Below are 21,969 nucleotides of genomic sequence, written 5' to 3' on the forward strand. Positions count from 1 at the left end.
GCAGATGGGCTGCCCCCCCATCCTGGGCTTCCAGGCTCAGCAGGGGGATCCCTGCACCCAGTGGTGGTGTCTGCAGAGCAGCTGAGGGCAGAGGAGGGGCTTCCCCTTCCTGCTCAGCCCAGCTGACGGGAATGAGGGGGGACAGCCTTTTAGAAAGACTGAGCAAGAGAAGCATCGGAGACCACGGAGGCCTTTATTGTACTTCAGAGCTCCCTGAGCTGTCGACATTGGGGGGGGGCACTGCCCCTCCCTGGGAAGGCCGGGCTCTCCTCTGCTTTTTATTCTGTGGGAATGCCTCGCAGCAGGTTGGACCCCTGTTCTGGTCCAAGCCCGCCACACCAGGGACGGGGCAGCTTCCAGCATGCTCTCAAGGCCCTGGTGCCTGGCCTGTCAGGGGACTCAGGCTGCTGGTGGCGTCCCTCCTTTGGCGTCTGGCCACCAAGCACTGATGCCACTTCTCAAAGGCCTGGAATCAGAGTAGAGGAAGGACTATTTGTCTCAGACTCCCTCTGGGGCCTGTGCTATGCCTGCCAAAGTGACACCTGTACTGGCTCTTTCTGTCCCCATCCATGTCCCCTGCATCTGCCTCAGGCAGCCAGCCCATCCTGCCCCAGGCCAAATGCACAGGCTCAGAATAGACTGGACAATGACCTGGAAGCCCTCAGACAGCAGCAAGTGAGGAGGCGGGTGCCCCAGACCCAGACCCAACCGACTGATAGGAGCGGCCAGAGTGCCACAGGCCAAGCCTCACTGTTCCCAAGTGAGTGACCTCAACACAGCTGAGCTTGTGGCCACTAGTCCAATCTCGGGCTCTAGCCTCTAGGCTGTATGTTCTACACTCAGCCCCACCCCTCTTCCCTGCAAATGAAGGGGCCCCCGGGCGTGGCAAGCAGGGAAGACCCTCAGCCCAGCCATGACCAGAGCTGGTACTGGTTTGGGGAGGGCTGGCTGGGTGAAGTGTGGTGGCCCTGGCTGGTACCTGGGAGAGGACCCAGCCACCTTCTTGCTGCTGTAGCCTCACAGCTACCTGCAGCTGCAGGACCCGCCGCCGCCATATCCTCCAGGCCTGTCCCAGGTGCCACTGCCTGAGCTGTGGGGAGAGGTAACTGGGAAGCCCCGCCCTTCTGCCCCCCCCCCCCCCCCCCCGCCAATTCCCACACCCCAGTGAAAGGCATGTGCCAAGGGCTGTCATCTTAGGCCTGTTAGTAACTGCAGCTTCTTTGTCCCAAGTCCCATGCTTTCAAACTCTGAGGGTCCAGAGCCCAGCCCTGGGGGGCATTGCTTCTAGGCTTAGCTGAGGGCGGAGTGGGCAGAAAGGTGTGCCCCGGGGCCCAGGAGGAGCCTACAGTGTGAGGTGGGGCCGGGGGAGCAGGGACAACCACTCACCAGGGCCTGAGACAGCTGCTGCCCCCTTCGAGCATCTGCCCAGCTCCTCCAAATCACTCCCAGGCGCCTGGCATTCTGGGAAGCCTGGAACCTGTGAAGCCGAGCCTTGAGGCGCCAGCACCGCAGGTACTTCCTCCTTATGACCAGGAGCATCAGCACCTCTCCATAACCAGGGAGGAGCGCAGAGCCATGGGCCTGGGGCTGCTCTTCCGGGATCCTACAGGAATGAGCACTGGCCAGAGTGCCCAGCTGAGCTGGGGTGCAGGCTGGCCCCTTCTCCCACGTGCACAGCTGTTCATACCCCGGCCTCCTGGGAGGGGCCTTCCCTTGACTTTGGAGGGCTCTGAGCCCCCCACCTCTCAGTCCCGAAGGCAGCCAGCTAGAGGCCCAGCTGCTTTGTCCGGGCCACGGCAACCAGAACCGAGAGGTGGGGCAGAGGGGATGCTCTCTGTCACCTGGAAAAGGAAGTTGGGCAGAGAAGACACTGGCTCAGACTGGTAGGTGCTCCCTCTGTGCCACCTGCAAGTGGAGAGTACTGCAGAGGGCCAGGGGGCGCTGAGTGAGCACGGCCCTCCTACCCCATGTCTCCAGGCTCAGGGAAAGAACAGGGGTGAGGCAGGACAAGGGGACTGTTTTCTCAAACTGGCTGAGACATTTGGGAAGAGGAAGAGAGTGGGAAAACACAAGAGGGATTGGCCAAGGAGGTCATTTCCAGGTCCCTGAGGACTGGTGACCACCCAGGGGCAGGATCTCCTTACTCTGAGCCCAGGTGGTTTCTTTCTGTGTCCTCTCTGCACTGTGGCCATGCTCCCATGTTGGCCGGGGCAGCACAGGCCCTGTGGCCCATGTCCAGCAGCTGCGGGTCTACAGGAGCAGCCAGAGAAGAAAACCTGAATCCAGGGGGCTTTGAGTTCTTGGGGCAGCTGACCAGGTGGGAGTCCCTGCCCTCAGCATCAGGGCCAGGGCCTCTCGCATGTTTACAAATAGATCACTCACCTCACATTCTCCCATAAGCCCCGAGGCCCCTGGAGGAGATAAGTTTCCCAAGAGCAGAGTGGCTGTCAGCACAGGTCGCTGCCTCTCCCTCCGCCCAGCCTCCCACTTGGCCAAAGACATCCTAGCAGAGGGTGGGCCAGTAATAGCTACCTCTTGGTGAGTCCCCATGCCAGGCCCAGCCCCGAGGGTGCCAAGGGGAGCCACTTGTCTGCAGTGGTCCAGCCAGCAGCCCCAGGTGGTACAGCAGACAGACCAGGGGCTCCACAGGACTGCACCACACGAGGTGGCTCACCGCTGTGTGTGTCATGGGGCAAGGGCTGCACCAGTGTGTGCTCCCATGGGGGAGGGGGAGGGGAGGGACTGGGATGGAGCGCCTGGTGCTGAGTCTGCCAGCATTGACTTTGTTCTTCGTTTTTCTTTTTTTTTTTCTTTTTGCTATCAGGGATTGAACCCAGGGGTGCTTAATCACTGAGCCACATTCCAACCCTTTATATTCTTTATCTGAGACAGGTTCTCACTAAGTTATTTAGGGCCTCTCTTAGTTGCTGACGCTGGCCTTGTGTTCCTCCTGCCTCAGCCTCCTGAAATAATGGGATCACAGGCGTGCGCCACTGCACCTAGCTTCTACTTTGTTCTCTAAGCCCAAGTTTCTCCGTCAGTGATGGGAGGTCTTACCTTGCTGACAGGAAAGCAGTGAAGGTATAAATACTCTGAATAAAAATTTGTGCTGTAACACATCCAGAAATACCCTGAGACGCCAGATCTGCTATTGCTGTAGTCTCATGTGTGCAAACTACCAAAGTCAGTCATTTAAAAATACATTTACGTTACATTTAAAAATATATATTTTTGTAGTTATAGGTGGACAGAATGCCTTTATTTTTATGCAGTACTGAGAATCGAACCCAGTGCCTCACACATGCTAGGCAAGCGCTCTGCCACTGAGCCACAACCCCAGTCCCCTCAATTACATTTTAAAAAGCAAAAAACGGGGTTGGGGTTGGGGTTGTGGCCCAGTGGTAGAGCTCTCGCCTAGCACATGCGAGGCCCTGGGTTCAATCCTGAGCACCACATAAAAATAAGTTACTGTGTCCAACTACAACTAAAAAATATTTTAAAAAAGCAAAAAACACTTTAACGTTTTTCTTAGAATCTCTAAAATTGGTCATGTTCTTCCTGGAATTTTGACTCCTGGTGATGGTCAGAGATCTTCAGAAACACCAGTTGACCTACCAGTATATCTGGGCTGTGTCCCTCAAGGACATGTCCCCAGACTGCTATGCAGTGTCACATCTTGTGTTTTGTAGTGGCCCCTGCCCTCCTGCTAGGCCATCAGCCTCTTATCACCATTTGCCGTGTCAGAACTAATGGCTTCTGGTCTGGAGAAAATTTGACAGTTCCCTTCGGGTGGTAAAAATTAGGACAGAACTTTTTTTTACTGTGTTTTCCAGTTTTTCTGTAATGGGCATATTTATTTTTTCCAATAAAAAAAAAAACTTCACAAAAATTACTACTGTCCCCATGTACCTTCTTGATCCTAAGCTGCACATGATACATAATTTAAGTGTCCGCCTCCCTGACAGACGGAGATCCCAGCAGGTTCGACTCTATAACCAGGTCTGCACTGAGCAGATCCAGAGGTGCTCAGTGAATGTCTGCAGAGTTGCCTGCCACCCTGAGCCTGGAGGGCACCTAGGAATCAGGTAGGAGAGCTGTCCATCAGGGTGTTGGGCCTTTAGAGGAGCATCTAGCCAGCTGTCACCATGGACTGGTGATTCTAAAATCAATGGTCAGAGGGTCACTTCTACACCTCCCACCCTGCCTGCACCCCACCCGACCTGCTTCCAAGGGGCTGGAGTGTCCATCAGCACGAGGCACCCTCTGCTGGCCAGCCTGGGCCAGTGCTCAAGGTCCATCCTCTGGGCCTGGGTCCATGGTTTCAGCCGCACTCTGAGCAGCGCCATCTGCCACTGGGCCCAGTGGGTCCAAAGGAGCCGCCTGAGCCCAGCCTGCTGAAGCTGGGTGATGGCAGCTTGCTGGACGTGGCCCTGGGCCGCTAACTGAGCCCAGGCCTTTAGGACCCTGGAGGAGAAAGACGGGGGGCTATACCAGAGGCCGCGGGGCCAGGATTCTAAGGCAGGTGGGGCAGGAGCCCTCTCCAGTGTCCTCCGGGAAGGGCCTCCAGGGAAGGCCCCCGGCCCTGTCCTCCCCCACGCCTTTTGTGACGAATTGGGTTAAAATGAGTGTGGAGAGGGCCCTGGACAGGGACTAGCTTCCTGTTTATGTGGCAGAGAGGATGGTCCTGTCAGCTTTCCTCTGCTGCATCTGGCCCATGCTGAGCGCCTGCACTCTGGCCAGGCTGCAGGAACTGTCAGGCACTTCCCCAAGGAAGGTCCCCTGCTAGAGTGGCAGATCTGTGCTTTTGCCCCTGGGCTTGGCCCTGTGGTGGCCAAGATGGCCTCCCCCCATCATTCTCCTCACCCCATTCCTGCCCAATATGCCTTGCTGCTGGGAAAAACAAGCCCCCGGCCTGAGCCGGAGCTTGCTGGGGGCTGCCCTTGGGCTGCACCACTCCCAGGCACTCGTCCGGCACTCAGCTTCCAGGCCGTGTGGACCTGTGTACCCACGGGGTCCTGCCCTGAGCCGCCTGGCCTGGGGCCTGGGCCTGTGCTCTCACTTCTATCTGCTGCTGGGCCTCACAGCACCATCCAAGGTCACTTGCCATGCCACCAAGGCCTGCTGGGCCTGGGCCCTCTGCTGCCTGTGCCCAGCCTTGCTCCACATGGCCTCTCCAGCAACGGTGCAGGCCTAGGCAACGTGCTGCTCCTGTGCCCAGGCGGCCACTCCGGGCCTCCTGCCAGTGGCAAATGAGGCCCCACTGCCCTTCTTCTCTGGCTAGACTCTGAGCCCAGGCCACCCCTGCCTCTCACAGGCTCACCCCAGTGCCAGGCCTGGAGGTAACTGCAGAGCAGGAGTGGAGAGGGGCCCAGCTGGCTCAGAGTCAAAAGTCACATTTACTTAAAATGACACCTGCTCGTCACCCACAATGTCATATAGGTTCACATGACTTGGCGTACATAGCCCTGTGCCTTAAAAACGTCTTGGCTAACAAACAGCAGAGAAAGCACTGCTTTCCTTCAGGGACCTTGACGCACATGGACCCCATCTTTGAATCTTGGCCTTGGGGGGCAGATGCCACCCTGGGAGGGGGCTGACCCAGCAGTGTGGGTTCATGGCCACTGCCAGCTTGCCCTCGCCTGCCCCGGCAGCTGGCAAGAGGAAGGGGAAAGATGATCCCCCACTCCAAGTGTCCAAGAGCCAGCCCAGGCTGCTCAGAGGTGAGAGCAGAGACAGCAGTCGCTGAGTGGCCAGCCCACTGGGACCCTGGAGACCACTGCAAATCAGGGCCGAACAGGGGAGGAGACATTGTCCTTGCGGCTTAATTTCAGGGTATCGAGTCCCCCAAAACGTTTCTTTTTACGATTTTTGTGAGGTCTTTTGTTCCATGCCCAGCACCGAAAAGAAAAAAATCATGGTCTCCCTCTCTGGCAATCGTGGGTTTGATCAGGGCTGCGGCTGCCCACCCTGCCCCCCCTTATGGTGGACGTCCGAGGCATTCATCTTCCATCCAATGGCACCTCTGAAACCTCAGCACCGACCTGGCCCAGTGGACTGCTGGGTGTGTCGGGCCGTGGGGAGCGCAGGGGCTTGCCACCCCCCCCCAAACACAAAACAAGAGGTTGGTGGTAGCAGCCTCGTGTCCGGGGTGCCCTCTTCATTCTCCAGCCTGGGCCACCCGAGCATCCCAGCCCCCGGCTCGATCCCTGCTTCCCCTGGGGTAGGATGAGCAGCGTCCCTGCCCCAGGCCCACCCACCTCTGCTTGTGCCTCCTTCGAGCTGCTGCCTGCCACCAGCCCTGGAACATGGCCCTCCGCAGGCCCCGGAGGTGGCCCTGCACCCACCTCTGGTACTTCTCACGCAGGACCTGCTGCCCTGGGACAGAGAGAGGCTGCAGTGCCCCTGAGCTCATCCGGCCCCTCCCTGGCCCAGCCCTCTGCCCTCCACCCACAAGGGAGCCGAGGCGGCCGCCCGGACTGACTGGGTTAGAGCGCTTCTGCGGCAGCTGACCATCCTCTGGTCACTAGGCCAACCTGACTCAGGGTGCCGTGGGGTGGTTCTGGTCTTAATTCCAGTACTGGGAATGGAACCCGGGGCGGCACCTCACTAAGCACACACTCGGCCACTGAGCTGCGCCCCCAGCCCCTGCCTTTCCAAAAAAGTTTTTGACAATGTTCAGGCATTGTTAGAATTCAGATTTTAAATCCAGATTTCTAGTTTTTCTTTAAGACCAAGGAGGTCCTGCGTCAACATCGGTCAGCATTCCGGATGGGCAGGAATTGGGCTGGAGAAGCAGCTGTCTCCAGAGAGACAGATCAGGCGCTTCTCTGCCCATCAGCCTATTCATATAAGTCAGCCCCAAGATCCCTCCTGCTGTCCATGTCCTGTGCAATGCCCCCTCCCACACCTGAAGTGCAGCCTGGACCAACTGACCTGCTTCCAACCAATAGCATTCAGCAGAGGTGCAGGGGTGCTGACCAGGTCATAAACGACCAGCTTCTGGCGGGCACCCTCCCTGCCTCTTAGATCACTCACCTGCAGGGTGGGGGCAGCTGCCACTCATGCAGGGACCCTGCTGAGAGGCCCACCTTCAGATGACACTACATCCCCACCTTCAGATGGCACTGCAGCCTCAGTGCCTGGCCAAGCCACCCTGGACCCAGCACATGGACTCTGAGATACTAAGTGTCTGTGGCTCATGACTGGTCAACAGGGCGGGGTGCAGCGGGGTACAGCCCTTGCCTGGCACGCCTGAGGCCCTGTGCTCCATCCCTGCCACTAAACACTTACTAAAAACTAGTTCTGGGGTCATTTGTTACACAGCGGGGATCATGGAGGCTCTAGCAGCCCTGATGATGGCTGGGCTCAGACAGGGCAGAGGAAACAGCCCCTCCCTCCAAGGAGCCAGTCTGTCTTGGGACCACGCCCTTCCTTCCCTGGCCACACCCCCGTCCCACCCCCTGCCCTGGCATGTGCAGACCAACCCCCTGCCTCCACTGCTGAGCCACCCACCCACCCCGTTGGGGACCTGCCACCTGGGAGCTCCCACCAGTGACTCTGGGAGGCCAGGCTGGGGTGACAGGAGGAAGATGAAGGTGATCACAGTGGAACCGGGTAGGAACTGGGCTGTGGGCCAAGCTGTGTGGGGGGTCCCTAGGTCCCCACGATCACCCCATGAGCTGGGTGCTGCATCATACCCCTTTTACAGATGAGTAAGCTGAGGCTCAGGGGCCAAGTGGCTCCGTCAAGGTCCCTCCAGACAGGGGAGGGAAGGCAGGGCCCCAGCCATGACTAGAGTCCCAACGCCCATCCTGCTCCGCCACCCGGTCTGTCCTGGGTGTGCCCTGCCGCAGGTGTGGAACCCTGGGCCTCAGTGATGACGCAGGCCCACGCCCGACTCACTCTGCCAGCAGGAGTGCCAGCAGCGCAGCGCCTCCCGAGCCAGTCCCCGGCCCCGCTCCTGGTTCCGATGCTCGGCCTCCTGCCACTGCGCCAGCCGCTGCCGCCACAGCCCCAGCGCAGTCCTGCAGCTCCGCTCCCAGGCCCGGTGGGCAGCCAACTCCCTCCGGAAACCTTGGGCTGTGGTCCAGTGGCTCCAGCTGAGGAGGACACTGGGAAGGTGCATGTCCACCCAGGGGCAGTCACTGTTACTGCCACCCTGGGCCAGGAGTCCCCTCTCTCCTCCCTTCAGCAGCAGGGAGGGCTTGGGTGACCCTCCCTGCTTCCATCAAGGGGTGGGTGAGCTGCTGGGGACTGGAGGGGGTCATGTGGCAGATGATAGCGATAGGAAGGGCCCCCCCCCTCAGTACCAAGTCCCAAGCTCAGGCAGAATCAAACACAGCTGTGGCCCGAGCGCCCTCCTGTGCCCGGATGGACGCGCCCACTGGAGTGGGCACTACCACCGCCCCATCTTACGGAGCGTTTCAGCCACTCGCCCAGGTCACGCAGCCCGTGAAGTGCAAGTCTGGGCTATGCCCTGGGTAGACCACTTCTGGGCACTGTGCTACGAATGGATGGATGAATGCGCCTCAGCTGTGACTTCTGAGAGACACGAGGACCCTGCAGAGTGCCCACCCTCTCGGGAGGCAGGGCAGGAGGACGGGCATGGGAGGACCTGAATCAGGGGCCAAGCTGACGGGACATGAGAGAGGCCCCAAGGGAAGGCTGCCATGAGGCCCAGGACTGCGGGGAGAAGGGCCAGGGAACAGCCAGTCTCCCGCGTGGTGGGCAGCACAGCCCTGATGGGGGGAGGGGCCCTACCGCCTCTGCAGGCTGTGCTGGCACCACCTCGCTGCGCCCCGGGACTGCTGGGCCCGTGCCCACCAGAGCAGAAGGCTTTGCCTCTGCCGTCGCCGCCCAGCTGCCCACAGGAAGCTCACCCGGAGAGGCTCCAGGAGGACAGGGGTCCTGGGAGCCTGGGGAGGGACCCAGGCACTGAGTCCTGGGTGCCCCTCCCCCCACTCCTCCCCTTGCCCATCCCCACCCTGCCCTCACCTGCTCCAGGGAACCTGGGGGTCACTGCAGCCCAGCCAGGCCTCTGCTCTCAGGCCACTGCCCCATGGCCCCAGGGCCGAAGTGGTCTGGCTGCCGCCTGACAGGGTGCCTTGAGCCCATGCCCTCAAGCGCCACCAGCTCAGGATGTGCCACAGGGTCCTCTCCCGCAGGCCCTGAAAGAAGGAGCTGCAAAGAGGTGGCAGGGTCAGGGTCTCTGGCCAGAGCAGGGTGACATCCCGGCTGCAGAGAGGCCGGCAGGAAGGGGACTCACCATGGGCAGACACGGGGCTAGAGCCCTGCCCCAGCCTCCAACCTGGCCGCACGCTAGGGTCATTAGGGGCTTCAAGAAACAGCAGTGCCCAGTGGGGTCCCACCCCTACATCCACCTAATGGCCAGGGTTTCCAGACCTTTCCACATCTCCCCTGGCACTCTGCTTGCATCACCGACTCCCAGGGGAGGGTGGGGATCGTGGCACTGGTCAGGGGTGAGCTAGGCCCCAGGCCCAGTGACCCGACTCCAGAGCCCGCACACGGCCACAGGATGTCTGCCCGCGCCTGGCCACAGAAACAGGAAAACCAAGGCCGGGGGTCATTTCCCAGCTGCAAGAACAGCAAGCCTGGGACGAACTGCAGGCAGCAGGGCAGCACCGGATGTTCTGAGAGTCATGAGGACTGAGTCCCAGGGAGGCACTGAGACAGACTCAGGGAGGCAGGTGCAGGCCAGGAGGAGAGCACGGCCCAGCATGCCCTGCCTGGTTCCATCCCCAGCACCACACACACCAAAAGTGGATTTTTGAATTGGGGCACTATAATTATACATTTAGGCTTATTTTGACAAAATCATTTGATTTCAATCTCTATCTCCCTTTTCCCCCCCTCCTCCCCCTGCCCCCTTCTCCACTCGGCTAGACTCCCTTTCTATCTTCTGTATACACACAAAGATGGAATTCCCTGTGGTACTTTTTATATGAATATAACATGATTTTGTCAAATTCATTCCATTTATCTCCTCCCTCCCTCCCTCCCCCACTCCAGTTCCTCTCCTCTGATCTTTTCTGGAGCTTTATGAAACCTGATCCCCCCCTTCCCTTTGTTTTGCTCTAGTTTTTGCAGGAGAGAAAACATTCCACCTTGATTTTCAATCTGATTTGTTTCACTAGCATGATTTTTCCCATTTCCATTTCATCCCTAGCACAAAAAAAATTAAATTAAAAAAAGACTGAGGGTCCAAATGGGCCAAGTGTATGGGGGGATCATTGATACCAGGTGTGGCTTTCAAGAACAGATTTTTTTGTTGTTGTTATTTATTTTTTAGTTCTCGACGGACACAATATCTTTGTTGGTATGTGGTGCTGAGGATCGAACCCGGGCCGCACGCATGCCAGGCGAGCGCGCTACCGCTGAGCCACATCTCCAGCCCAGATTTTTTTTTTTTTTTTTGAGATGGGGTCTCTAAAGTTGCCCAGTTCATGATTCTCTTGCCTCAACTTCCTGAATAGTTGGGATCATGGGCAGGTGCCACTGTGCCCAGTTAAACTGGGCATATAGCCCAGGGCCTTGCATAGACCAGGAGAGAGCTCCAGCTGAGCTGCACCCCCATGCCAGGGAGGGAATTCTTGATCCTGCAGTTCTGGGTTTATCTTCTCTGACATCCCTGCGGGCAGCACGGTCCTCCTGATCACCTTCCCCTCACTCTCAAATGTCAGTCTGGGACCTGAACCCTGGCCCCTGCTGTCCTGGGAAGGCATCTCCACCATCCTGGCAGCTCCCTGCTCAGGGCCACCTGGCCACCTCCCAGGGCCTAGGACCCCCTGTGCCCACCCCTTGATGGGGCCACAGGGAGGAGCCATGTGGCTTGTGGGACACTGCGCTCCTATGCCCACCCTGTGCCCAGGCCAACCTTAGGCCCCGCTCCTGGGCACCTACGTAGCCTGCTGGTGCTGACAGAGCCGTGTCCTCCACAGCCGCAGTGCCTGGGTCAGGGTCAGTCTCCGGCAGGCCTCCTGGAGGGAGCCCTGGCCTGGCCCCTGGGGTGGCCCCTGGGCCTGGGCCACTATCTGAAGGCCTCGGGCTGTGGTGGCTCCAGGGCTTGAGCTACCTGAGAGGCAGGGAGCTGGGTGAGTCCCTCCCGCTCTGCCTCAAGGCCCAGGGCCTCTCCCTCAGGGTCATGGCCCTCCCACTGCCTCCCCGTCCTCCCCTCCAGGGCACCTCCAAGGCCAGGAGCTTCCTGACACCAGGCACCAGTCCCTTCCAGGCAGGACGTGGGACAGCCTGGCACTAAGTGAGTTGTGGGAGGAAGTGGGAGAAAGTCCCTCTCACACCAGCTCAGCTCATGTAGGGGACCAGGAATGTGGCCCACCCGGGGGACACCCCCACCCAGAGCACCCCCAGGCCAGCAGGTTGCGCCCCCAGAAGCCCCCACTTGTATCACCTCCCGTCGTAAGAGTTCCCACATCCCACTGGGGCCCACAGAGAGGGAGATGGCGTGACAGAGTGGCCAGGGGACCCTGGCTCTTGTCTGTCACTCGCTCACCCGCCTTCTTCAGGCAGAGGGACAGCCGGGTCACCTTGGTGCCCTCTGAGGCTCGGAGTTGCTTCATCTGCACCCACCGTCCCAGGCACACTCTCAGGGTCTCCAGCCTGGGGTCAGCCGGGTGGTTCTGGACCTGGGCTCCTCTTGGTGCCAGCTGTTGCCAGGCCCCCGAGCACCTACAAGAGCCAGGACAGTGGTCAGCCCCTGCCCCACGGAGACATGCCCCTGAGTGTGGGGGGTGGAGGGCCAGCACCTTGGCCCTTCCGAGCTTCTGCTTTCTCATCTATGAAACAGGACTTGAGTTATCCCAAAAGAAAAGGGGGGCAGTAGAACACCGTGTCCCTGAATGCCCCTTTCTCTTCCCCAAACACCCAGCCACACTGAGGGAACGGACAGGGCAGGTGGGAAGTCCAGACCCAGGGACCAGGCCATCTTGAAGGATGCTGGCTTCTCTGAGGCACCTGGGAGCCAGGCGAGTTGGGTCATCTGCAGAAGCCGCTTCCTTGCTCGTGCACAGGGACAGCTCCCTGGGTGCTGGTCAGGCCAGCCAACAAGCCCGCTCAGGGTGACCACGTCACTGCCTCTGTGGCCTGAGGTACAAACACCTCCTGGGACAGACGTGGAACTGAAAGGTGTCATTCACTCAGCCACCGCTGGACAGGAGGTGGCCCAGGGAGAGGAGGCGCTGCTCAGGCAAACAAGGTGGGGCTGGAGGTGCCGTCCCTCGGCCTGTCACCAGCCTGTCACTATGGACGGGGCAGCCGCACACCTCCTGTGAGCTCTCCCAGGAACTCGCGGTTCCCGCTATCTCCAGCCCTTTCTTTGGCTCTCTGGCCACCTGCCCACTGTCCCTGACAACTGCTGTGAGGACCGGAGCCTGCCCTGCTCAGCCACAGCACTGTCACCTCTGGGAGCCCAAGTGGCTGCTTCCGCCTGCGCCAGTCAGTTCTCCAGTCTCTCCCTCCAGTGGCCACCACCTTGCCCTTAGGGTAAAATGTCAATTTCTTCCTGTGGCCGACCTGCCCCACAGGCCTTTCCAACCTCTTCTCCACACCCCGGGTCCCACCCGCCAAGGCCCGGGAGACGCTGTTCTTGAGCCTCCTGAGCCTCCTGAGCCTCCGCGCCTGGGAGGCTCTGCGCACTCACTTCTCTTTGCCTGGCCAAGGCCCTGCTCTCTCTTTTCTACCTTCACAGCCCTGCTGGACCCCGGTTTAGGTCACTTCCTGTGTTAAAAGTTCTCAGGGAAGTCCCCACGGGGGAATCACACAGATTCAAACGACTGCAACAGCGCAGCCGTTCCCCAGATCAGAGGCACACAACGTGTGTCGACTTCAAACTGAGCATCGGGAGCCCAGCACCCACCAGGGTTTGTTAGTGATGGGTCATTGCTCCTGTTTTTACGTGGGGGATGGTATTGTGAGATGCCCCACAGGCTGGGGGCGGTGGTGGCACCTGCAGTCCCAGCTATTCAGGAGGCTGAGGCAGGAGGATTGCTTGAGCCCAGGAGTTCAAGACCAGCCTGGGCAACAGAGCAGATGTTCCCCACCAAAAAGAAACGCACAGCTCTGTGATCCGCCTCCTCAACCTGGTGGTGTTCACATTCACCTTCGACGGCTCAGTCCCCATCTTCCCCAGCAGCAGGGGTCCTGCTGGGGTGTGGGTGCAGTGGGGCCAGGAGCGCCCTGGCTGGGCTGGCCCGTCTCAGGCCTGCTGGTCAGTGGCGGCTGTTTTCATTTTGGATGCGCTTCCTGTCTCAGTGTCAGGAGTTGACTTAGAGGCAAGTGTCCCCACTCCCACCCTCCTCCACGTCCCCTACCTGGGCAGCCAAGCTCTCTGCGGCTGGGAGGTCACTGAGGCACCTGCAGCACTTGGGTGCCAGGCCTGTGGGGGGCTGGCCATCCTCCGAGTCCTCTGTGGGGCTCCAGGTGCCTCCTCCAGGACCGCCCGCTCCTGCCTGGTCCTGTCCTCCAGGTGGTACTGCAGGAGGGAGACTGGGAAGAGGAGGAAGAGAGTGATCGAGGGAGGATCTGGCCAGGAGGGGCCGCTGACATCTAGACTGCAGCTGTCCGGGCCTTCCCAGCTCTGGGGCCATGAGTAAGTGAGGAACAGTCCCTCGTTCAGGCCTCCAGCCTTGGCCTCCATCAGCATCAGAAACACAAAAAGCAGTTTGTGCCTCACCTGCTGTGTGCCCTCAGACTCATTACTTCACGTCTCTGGGCCTCAGTTCTCCAAGAATAAAATGGGCCCAATGAATTCCCCAAGGGAGCTCACAGTGAGGACCAAATGAGATCGTCAGAGAAGTTGCCAAAACAAATACTCTGTCAACTCATTCACCCAGGACCCACGGCCTGCAGGCCTGCCCGGGCACTCTGTCCCCAACACCCCTTTTCCAGCGGCCCCCACCTCACCTGCCAGTTGCTGCAAGGCCTGCAGGACCTGGACTCGCCCGTCTCCGTCATCTGCTCTCTGCCCAGGCTGCAGTGGACGAGGCCGGGCTCCCTCCTCCTGCCTCTGTCTCCCTGGACTGAGAAACAGACGACCCAGTGGAGGGAGCGCACGGGTCCCCACTGTCCCCTCCAGCTGGCGGCAGGGGCTGGGAGCTGGGGGAGCCGAGCACCCCACCCCAGACAACGCATTTATTCCTGATTACAGAAGCTGTCTGGGAGCGGCGGGTTCTGCTTTTGCTTTCTTCTTCTTCTTTTTTAATTTTTTTTAGTTGTTGATGGACTTTTAGTTTATTTATTTATATGCGGTGCCGAGAATCGAACCCAGGGCCTCCCTCGTGCTCGGCAAGCGCCCCACCACTGAGCCTGGCCCAGCCCTTGCTTTATTCTTTCTTTATGGAGAACTTCCCCCTGCGCTGGGCTGGGAGCCAGGGCCTGCCCCAGACCCAGCCTGGGTTCTTTTTAGATCAAGCATGCTTGCTGTCACCATCGGAAACGGCACCAGTAAAGGGACAGAAAGGAGGAAACAGGGAGAAAGAGGGGAGATGTTTCTAAAGTCCTCATGAACAGCACCCGGGGGTCGCCCGACCTTGCACCCCGCGGTCCTGCTTCCCAGGCTGCAGGGCCAGAGTGATGCTCCAAGACAGCTTGTGCCCAGGTCTCTGTCCACACCTGCTCCTCCGTCCTCCTCTTGTTGGGAGGAGGAACAGAGGACAGCAAGGCAGGGGGCAGGGTGGGGGTGCCAGCCGCCTGGGCCACACGGACCAACCTGGGGGTTCCAGCCGACCTGCACCTCTGGGCAGGGTCCACCACTGCCACTCTTCCCAAGGAAGGGCCGTGACAAGGGGGTCTGGACACAGACTGGACATGGGGGTGACCTTGCTCCTGCCGCAGAGCCAGGCATCTCCACTGGATCAAGAGAGAAGGGACAGGGGGCGTCGGTCATGGCCTTGAACGAACCTCCCCAGGAGACACCAGGACCTCGTCACCTCCCCCTGCCCAACTTGGAGACCCCTGACCTCTCGGAAGCTCCGGGCTAGCAGGGCCTTGGTGTGTCGCCCCCAGGCCGCCTCCAGCTGTGCCTCCCGGAGCCACAGGGCCCATTGCAAGGCCTGAAGGCCCTTTCGTAGCAGGCGCCTGCGGCTCAGAGCCACTGCCGCGGTCACTGCCCACCGCCTCCAGGCCAAGCGTCTCCAGGCTCTGAAACATCTGGACAGCCGCTGCCAGCTGAGGACAGACCAGGCTGATTGGGGAAGGACCTGGCCCTCCCACCCCAGGGGCAGCGGCATCTGGGCCCTTCCTGTGGGGCCTTTCCAGCAGTCGCAAGGGGCTGGCCCTGGCCACGCAGGACAACCTCCCCCTCGCTGACAGTTGGACCAGAAGTCCCAGCAAGAGAGCTCCGGGGACCAGGGACCAATGACACCCTTTGGCTTCCTGGAAGACATTTCCTCTCCTGTGGCTCTGCCATCGCCCGGCCTGCCTCTCCCACCCACCACAGCCATGGCCTCACCGGGCTGCCTGGGGCTCCAGGGTCACACCGTTAAGGGCCTCGCTCTGGGGGAAGCAAGAGGACACAACACCGTGCTCAGGCCGGGGAGCAGGAGGCCCTGCCTGCTGGGAGCCCCACCCTGGCCCAGCCTCCACCTGCCGGCCGCTCCTCCTCACAGAGGTGGCATCTGAGGGACAGGAAGCCGTCCTCTTGGCCTCCCTGTCTGCCTGCTCCCGCAGGGGCTGCTCTCCTCCTTCCTGCTCGAGGAGGGCGTCCCCAGTGGCGCTGGAGGAGGCTGAAGAAGTGAGTCTGGCCTCCGAGCTGCCCTTCCCTCCAGCGAGACTGGGGATCCCCATGGCCTCCCAGCCACGTGGAGGCTCTGGGGGACACTTGTCTCCTCGTCCTGGGGGCTGGGCGGGAAGGACCTCCTGCTCAGAGTCAAAGAAGTTCCCTGTGAACGTCCCCAGAGCGGTGGTGAACGACTCCGGCTGGCTGAGCGCTCCAGGGTCTGTGGGGGCCTGGACCCCCCAAGTCTCTAGGAGGCCGCGGGGGCGTCTCTTCTCATCCCGGGAAGCGTGAACAGGCTGGCTGGGCTGGGGGCAAGCAGGGAATGCCTGGCCACGGTGGGTGCTGGGGCCCCACGGTGCATGGCCAGGGGGCTTCCAGGACACCCTGCACCTGAGGCCAGCGGCCTCTTGCTCCAAGCGCTTCACGGAGGCCAACAGCAGGCAGGTGGCGATGTGGGGCGGGGCCCAAGCCTGGCTCTGGGCAGGGACAGCTAAGTCCTCCAGGGTGAGGGGCTCCCCCACCAGCCTGCCAGTCCGGCTCTCCAGGTCACGCCAGGCTCTGGGACCTGGCCGTGGGCATCCATCCAGTGGACCGAAGCCTGTGGCCGGCCTGAAGTTGGGGCAGGGGGCCAGTGTGGCCCCAGGGACCTGCCTCATGCAGAGGGGCAGGTGAGCCCGCGGCCTGTGGCTTTCCCGGAGGGAGCTGCTGCCTGTCCCCCCCACACGCAAGTTCTTCTGCTGAACAGGGGACTCTCGCACCTTCCCCTGGGGCCTCCCAGCCAGTGACCACAAGTTGCTTTGTTGCTGGAAACCTGAAGTGTCCAGCCAGCAAGTAGTGTCCTTCAGGGGCAGGCCCAGGCGGGGATGAGGACTGGCCAGGTTGCTCTGTACTCGGCAGGGATCCTGGGGCAGAACCGTTCCTGGAGAGGGTGTGGTAGGCGGCCCTTCCCTTGTGACCTGGCATATGGGCACCGACTGGCCATTTCCATGGCTCAGGTCACTTTCCAGGCCCCTCAGAAATCTTCGTTGCTCTGCAGAGAGGAGAGACAGTCATGGGAGAACTCAGGTGGTCAGTGGTCAGGTGGGCCAGGCCTCAGCTGGGACGGGGCAGGGTCCCAGCTCTGTCTCCTGGGTGGACAGTGGGATCTTAGAGCCAAGAAGTGACGTGGTCTGACATGAAACCTGACGGCATGGAGCATGGACAGGGGAGGGGACAGAAGGACAGACACACAATGAGGAGGCTGTTGAGAGGTAACAACGGCGGGGACGGAGGTGGGTACCGGGAAGACTCAGATACACTGGGAGGGTAGCTTAGAAGAGGGGGCAAAGGGAAGAAAATAATGGAGGGTCCCCCCCTCAATGTTGGGCTCAAGTGGAGACAATGGGTGCCCCAGGCAGGGGTCACAGGCAGGGACCACAGGCAGGGGTCACAGGCAGGGGCCACAGGCAGGGGCCACAGGCAGGGGCCACAGGCTGGGGTCACAGGCTGGGGTCACAGGCAGGGGTCACAGGCAGGGGTCACAGGCTGGGGGAAGGCAGCTGGAGGCCAACTCGGGGGGATGTGCAGTGGGGTTCGGAGCCCTTCCTCAGTCCCCAAGGCCCCTCTTCAGTGTGCAGAGTGTCCCCACTGACTCACAGCCCCTGAGCCAGAGCAGGGAGGGCCCCTGCCCACCAACCCTGGCATCTCAGCCAGGGGCACCAGCCGGGCCCACTCCTGGTCCTGCCTGCGATGCCTCCCAGGCCCCAGGCTGGGGAGACTTTGTCAGAGGCCCAGCCGACCCTGGGAAACCCACCCTCAGGCCTGCCCGGGGAAGGGGCTGAGTCTGTCCCTAGAGGGGACCCTGCCCAGGCCCACTGAAGTCTCTTGCCTGGCCTCCAGGGGGTTTCAGGCCCTGGGGGCACATTCTCCTTATAGCTGGTGACAAGTCTTGGCTCCATGGACTGTGGGGACAGCGGTGTCCTCAGTTCACACCACAATGGATGGTCTGGCCTGTTCAATCAGATGGGCTGCGTGGGGGCTCCACGGTGGGCTCCGCGGTGGAGCACATGCCTGGCACGCACGAGGCCCTGGGTTCCCCAGCACCCCAACAAGCACAGACAAATCCCATGGGCTCTGCAGGGACAGGACAAGGTAGTGTGGCCGTGAGTGCCCTGTTCCCCACCTCCACCCGCAGCAGCTCCCCCAGCCTGGCCATGGCCACTCACTGCTTGAGCCCCAGGTCTCCTCTCCTGCCCTTCAGTCCCCGCCTCTCCCCACAGTTGCCTCTGGCCCAGCGCTCCTCACACTGACCACATATCCCCTAGGGACTCTCATTCCAGGCAGCCCCCTCAGCTTCCTGGTGCCTCCTCCAAACCACTCCCCTCCCTCCTCTGAAACACCCTGGCTCCGAGCTGAGTGGCCAGGGAAGGACGTCAGGTCTCACCCTGAGGCTTCAGAGTTCAGCTCTTGCTTGGTTCACCTTCCCAGCACACGCCTGTCTGAATTCTTGGTGAGTCATCATCCACCCAGAGTCCCTGACCTTCTCCTCTCCCAACATCCTGTCCTTCACCTGATCTCAGCCACCTGCCCCCAGGTCCCCCGTCCTTTCCCCGTCTTTCCAGCTCACTCCCTCCAGCGTCCCAAGCCCAACAGTCCTTCCTGTCACAAGAACCAACCCTCTGACCCAACCGCCCTGGCCCTCAGACATTCCCTCATCCCTTTGACGTCCTTCCCTCCTTCACAGCTAGTGATCAAGCATGTAATCCCCCCAGCCCCTCCCTCCTACTGTCCCAGTCTTTTGGCAAAATTAAGAGACTGGGTAAAGGCAGCCACCTGTGCCCTGGGCTGCACCTGAGCAGGTGAAAGTGGACAAAGCCCTGATGGCCTTGCTCAGAGTCCTGTCCTCTGGCCTCCAGCCTCCAGACCCTGCCGGAGGATCAGACTCCAGTCCTCTCCCTCCAGGACCTGCTCCTCACTCCTCCTTGTCCCTTGCACCCCCTTCAGCACATGGCTGCAGCCTGGCTCTCCTGCAAGGACCAGCCCGACCGCCACACCTTGCACTCATGGTGTCTTCCCACCACCTCCAGGGGCCTCTCTGTGAGTCGGGAAAAGCACCAGGGGCAACCATGGGCCCCTGGCAGACTCAGCCCAGCACCTGGGCACAGAGCTGGGGGGCTGGGTGGGAATTATATGCTTGATCACTAACTGTGAAGGCTGCAATGTCAGCCCCTACTGCTCAGAAGTCCCCTCCCCGCCCTCTAGCACTGCCCCCTGCCTTACTGAATCATTTCACATGTAGGTGGTTAACTTCTATATTAAAAAAAAAAAAAAAACACTAAAATAGTGCAAGGTCCTGGGTTCAATCCTCAGCACCAAAGAAACAAGTCCAAATAAATAAAACACACACACACACACACACACACACACACACACAGGTCCTGGGCCATCTATCTTCTCACCTGGCCATCACACCCACACCCCAGTCCGCCCCGCCCACCACGTTGACCTCACTTCCATCTGACCTGCCCCAGCTCCCGGCCAAGCTGTACTCCTCCAGGTGAACACCAAGACCTCAGCTCTCAGCACTTGGGGTTTTTGAGGCCTCGGGGGCACAGAGCAGGTGGTCCTTTCTGGAGGCCTCCCTGAGCTGACCCCAGGATGCTCCTCTCTGGTCCCCTTCCCCCTCCCTGCACGCTCTTCCCAGGCTCCTCTGCTGATGCCTCCTTGGTGGCAAGGCCAGGGCTGAGCCCTACCCTGTGGTCTCAGCCTCAGGTATGCATGGCCTCGCCTAGCCCCAGACCTTCCACTGGCCAGGAGACCAACCAGGGAGACCCACACCTTCTCCACACCTCTGCCAGATGTTTAATGGCCATCTCCTCCTCAGGAGGTTCAAATCCCAATTCCTGCATACCTCCAAACAAGCTCTCTCCCAGAGCCACCTGGCTTCCCCCCTCTCTCACGCCCTCAGTCATCCAATTCAGTCCACCTTCCATAAGTATCCAAAACATGAGCCTGGGCATGGCCTCCACCTGCACCTCCCTGGGTAAGCCTCCACCACCTTCTGCCTCCCAACTGGGCCCCCTGCCTCTACTCTGTGCCCTCCCTTGACATCTAACTCCCCACACAGCAGCCTGAGTGATCCTGGAACACTCAGATCAGATCTACCCTGCCTCAACTCAGACATCCCATGGCTCCTAGCCCTCTCTATGCACTGCCAAGGCTTTCCAGGCCCTGTGGCAGGAGCTGGCACACTGTGACCAGGGCATGACTTGTATTACACATAACAAAGCCATATCCATCTGCTTATGGATGGTCAGCTTTGAGGCTGTAATGGTGGAATTGAACAGTCACCACAGACACCTTCAGGCCAACAAAGCCTTAAAACATTTACTCTCTTAGCTGGCTGCAGCAGTGCACACCTGTAATCCCAGCAGCTAGGAGGCTGAGGCAGGAGGATTCCAAGTTCAAAGCCAGCCTCAGCAACTTAGTGAGGCCTTAAGCAACTCAGGGAGACCTTGTCTCAAAAAAATAATATAGAAAAGGGCAGGGGCTGTGGCTCAGTGGTTAAGCGCCCTTGGGTTCAATCCCTAGAACCAAAAAACCCCAAACAAAATATTTACTGACTGACATTCAGGAGGTGTGCTGGCCTCTGCTGGCTGACTCTGTTACCTTCCTGACCTCAGCCCTGCTCCTCGCTCACTCTGCTCCAAACTCATCGGCTTGGCTGTTTCGCCAACATGCCACGCATGCTCCCAGCACAGGGCCTTTGCACTGGCGGTTCCCTCTTTCTGGAACTCTCTTTCCCTCATGCTTTCAAGTCCTTCTCAAACGTCCAGCAAGCCTTTCCTCCACGGCTCTCTCCCCAACTGCAGCACCCTATCAGCTCCTATTCTCTTTGCCTGGCATTATCTTCCTCCATGGCAGGTGCCACCACCCACAGTACTGAAGGAATCACCGTTTCTTCCTTTAGTGCACGGAGCCACATGAGAAGGGACCACTGTCTTGTCCCCCTGCTGTACTGGCAGGACTAATGAGAGCTGGGCGACGAGAGCAGGGCTTATAAACGCGCCTTCAATGACTGAACCACGCTAAGCACTGCACAGCCTTCAGCAGGCCCTGAAGCCCTAACACTTAGGTTCCGGGTTTTAGAAATGATCATACTGGAACTTGGCAGGCCTGCCTGTCCAGCGCCAGGCTACAGCTAGCTGGTCAGCCGCTGCAGAGGGGCCAAACCAGGGCTGACTTCTAACCAGGTCCGCCCCTCCCCCGCCGTCTGCCAAAGTTGACTGGAGACTGCTCAGTCCACAGGATCCCCTCCTACCCGCCCGGCCTGGGTCCATCTACCATCTCTGCTCCCCTCACCGAGTTGCCCCATCTCTCTCCACTCCAGGACACTCAGAGCCTCCTCTTCCCACCAAGAGACAGCAGGTGGTTTCCTGCCCTCACGTGCAGCAATCTTCCTTCCTCGCTCAGTACGGTTTGAACCTGAAGGGGACCCCAGCAGCTGGCCGCTAACGACCAAGACAGGTGGTGCGCAGACTCCGTGAGCAAGCCCGCGGGCCCCGCCCGCCACTCCCCACGGAGACACACCCCCACCGAGACACACCCACCGAGACACGCCCCACAGAGCCACCCCCCCAGAGCCACAACCCCACCGAGACACACCCCCACCGAGCCATCCCCACCAAGACACACACCCACCGAGACACACCCACCGAGACACACCCCCACTTAGCCACCCCCACGGAGCCACACCCCCACCGAGCCACACCCCACCGAGCCACACCCCCACTGAGCCACGCCCACCTAGCCACACCCCCACCGAGCCACACCCCCACTGAGCCACCCCCACGGAGCCACTCCCCCACTGAGCCACCCCCACGGAGCCACTCCCCCACTGAGCCACACCCACTGAGCCACACCCCACCGAGCCACACCCCCACTGAGCCACGCCCACCTAGCCACACCCTCACGGAAGGCCTTTTTTATAAAAGGTACCCGCCCCAGGCCCCACCCACAAGGCCCCGCCCACGCGCACCTCGGGAGCCACACCCCCAGCCCTTTTTTTTTTGCATTTTATAAAAGGTACCCGCCCCAGGCACCGCCGCAGGTCTGCGCTCGCGTGGGCCCGGGTTCACTGGGGCACGGCTTCTGCGCAGTGTCTGCCCCCGAGTACCCGCCCAGGCCCTGTGCGTACCGTTGCGAGGCCCCTGACCCGGAACAACCTTCTTGCTTCCTGCGTG

The 21,969-nt window shown here is 60.3% G+C and overlaps 1 protein-coding gene across 10 annotated transcripts; it reads right to left on the reverse strand.

The window, feature by feature from the left end:
* Positions 1 to 176: 176 nt before the first annotated feature.
* LOC308657369 (uncharacterized protein C1orf167) lies at positions 177 to 21,241 on the reverse strand. Of its 10 annotated transcripts, none has more exons than XM_081308995.1 (17): positions 21,089 to 21,241; positions 17,616 to 17,860; positions 15,482 to 16,778; positions 14,991 to 15,198; positions 14,741 to 14,880; positions 13,936 to 14,051; positions 13,344 to 13,518; positions 11,528 to 11,703; positions 10,921 to 11,092; positions 8,995 to 9,180; positions 8,761 to 8,907; positions 7,903 to 8,111; positions 6,258 to 6,375; positions 4,221 to 4,464; positions 2,145 to 2,250; positions 1,387 to 1,841; positions 177 to 1,090 (listed from the first exon to the last, which is right to left on the reverse strand). In XM_081308995.1, the coding sequence occupies exons 2-17, from the start codon at positions 17,683 to 17,685 to the stop codon at positions 662 to 664; spliced, it is 4,248 nt and encodes a 1,415-aa protein (XP_081165121.1). In that variant the 5' UTR covers positions 17,686 to 17,860; positions 21,089 to 21,241; the 3' UTR covers positions 177 to 661. The 10 variants fall into 10 exon arrangements, with proteins under 10 accessions (XP_081165121.1, XP_081165123.1, XP_081165122.1 ...); XM_081308997.1 differs by having other exon boundaries at positions 21,173 to 21,216; XM_081308996.1 differs by lacking the exon at positions 21,089 to 21,241 and adding an exon at positions 18,171 to 18,968.
* Between the last annotated feature and the right edge of the window lie 728 nt (positions 21,242 to 21,969).

The sequence above is a fragment of the Spermophilus citellus genome, assembly GCF_964194105.1.
Source record: "Spermophilus citellus genome assembly, chromosome: 9".
Lineage (NCBI taxonomy): Eukaryota > Metazoa > Chordata > Mammalia > Rodentia > Sciuridae > Spermophilus > Spermophilus citellus.

Bases quoted from the DNA above. Each gene is read 5' to 3' on its own strand.
- LOC308657369 (XM_081308995.1), bottom strand. From the start codon at position 17,685: ATGGAGCCAAGACTTGTCACCAGCTATAAGGAGAATGTGCCCCCAGGG. The intron at 14,881-14,990 runs GTCAGGGGTCTC...CTCTTGATCCAG, and splicing joins TAGCCCGGAGCTTCCGAGAG to TGGAGATGCCTGGCTCTGCG. The intron at 9,181-10,920 runs GTAGGTGCCCAG...ACCTCTTTGCAG, and splicing joins TGTCAGCACCAGCAGGCTAC to CTCCTTCTTTCAGGGCCTGC.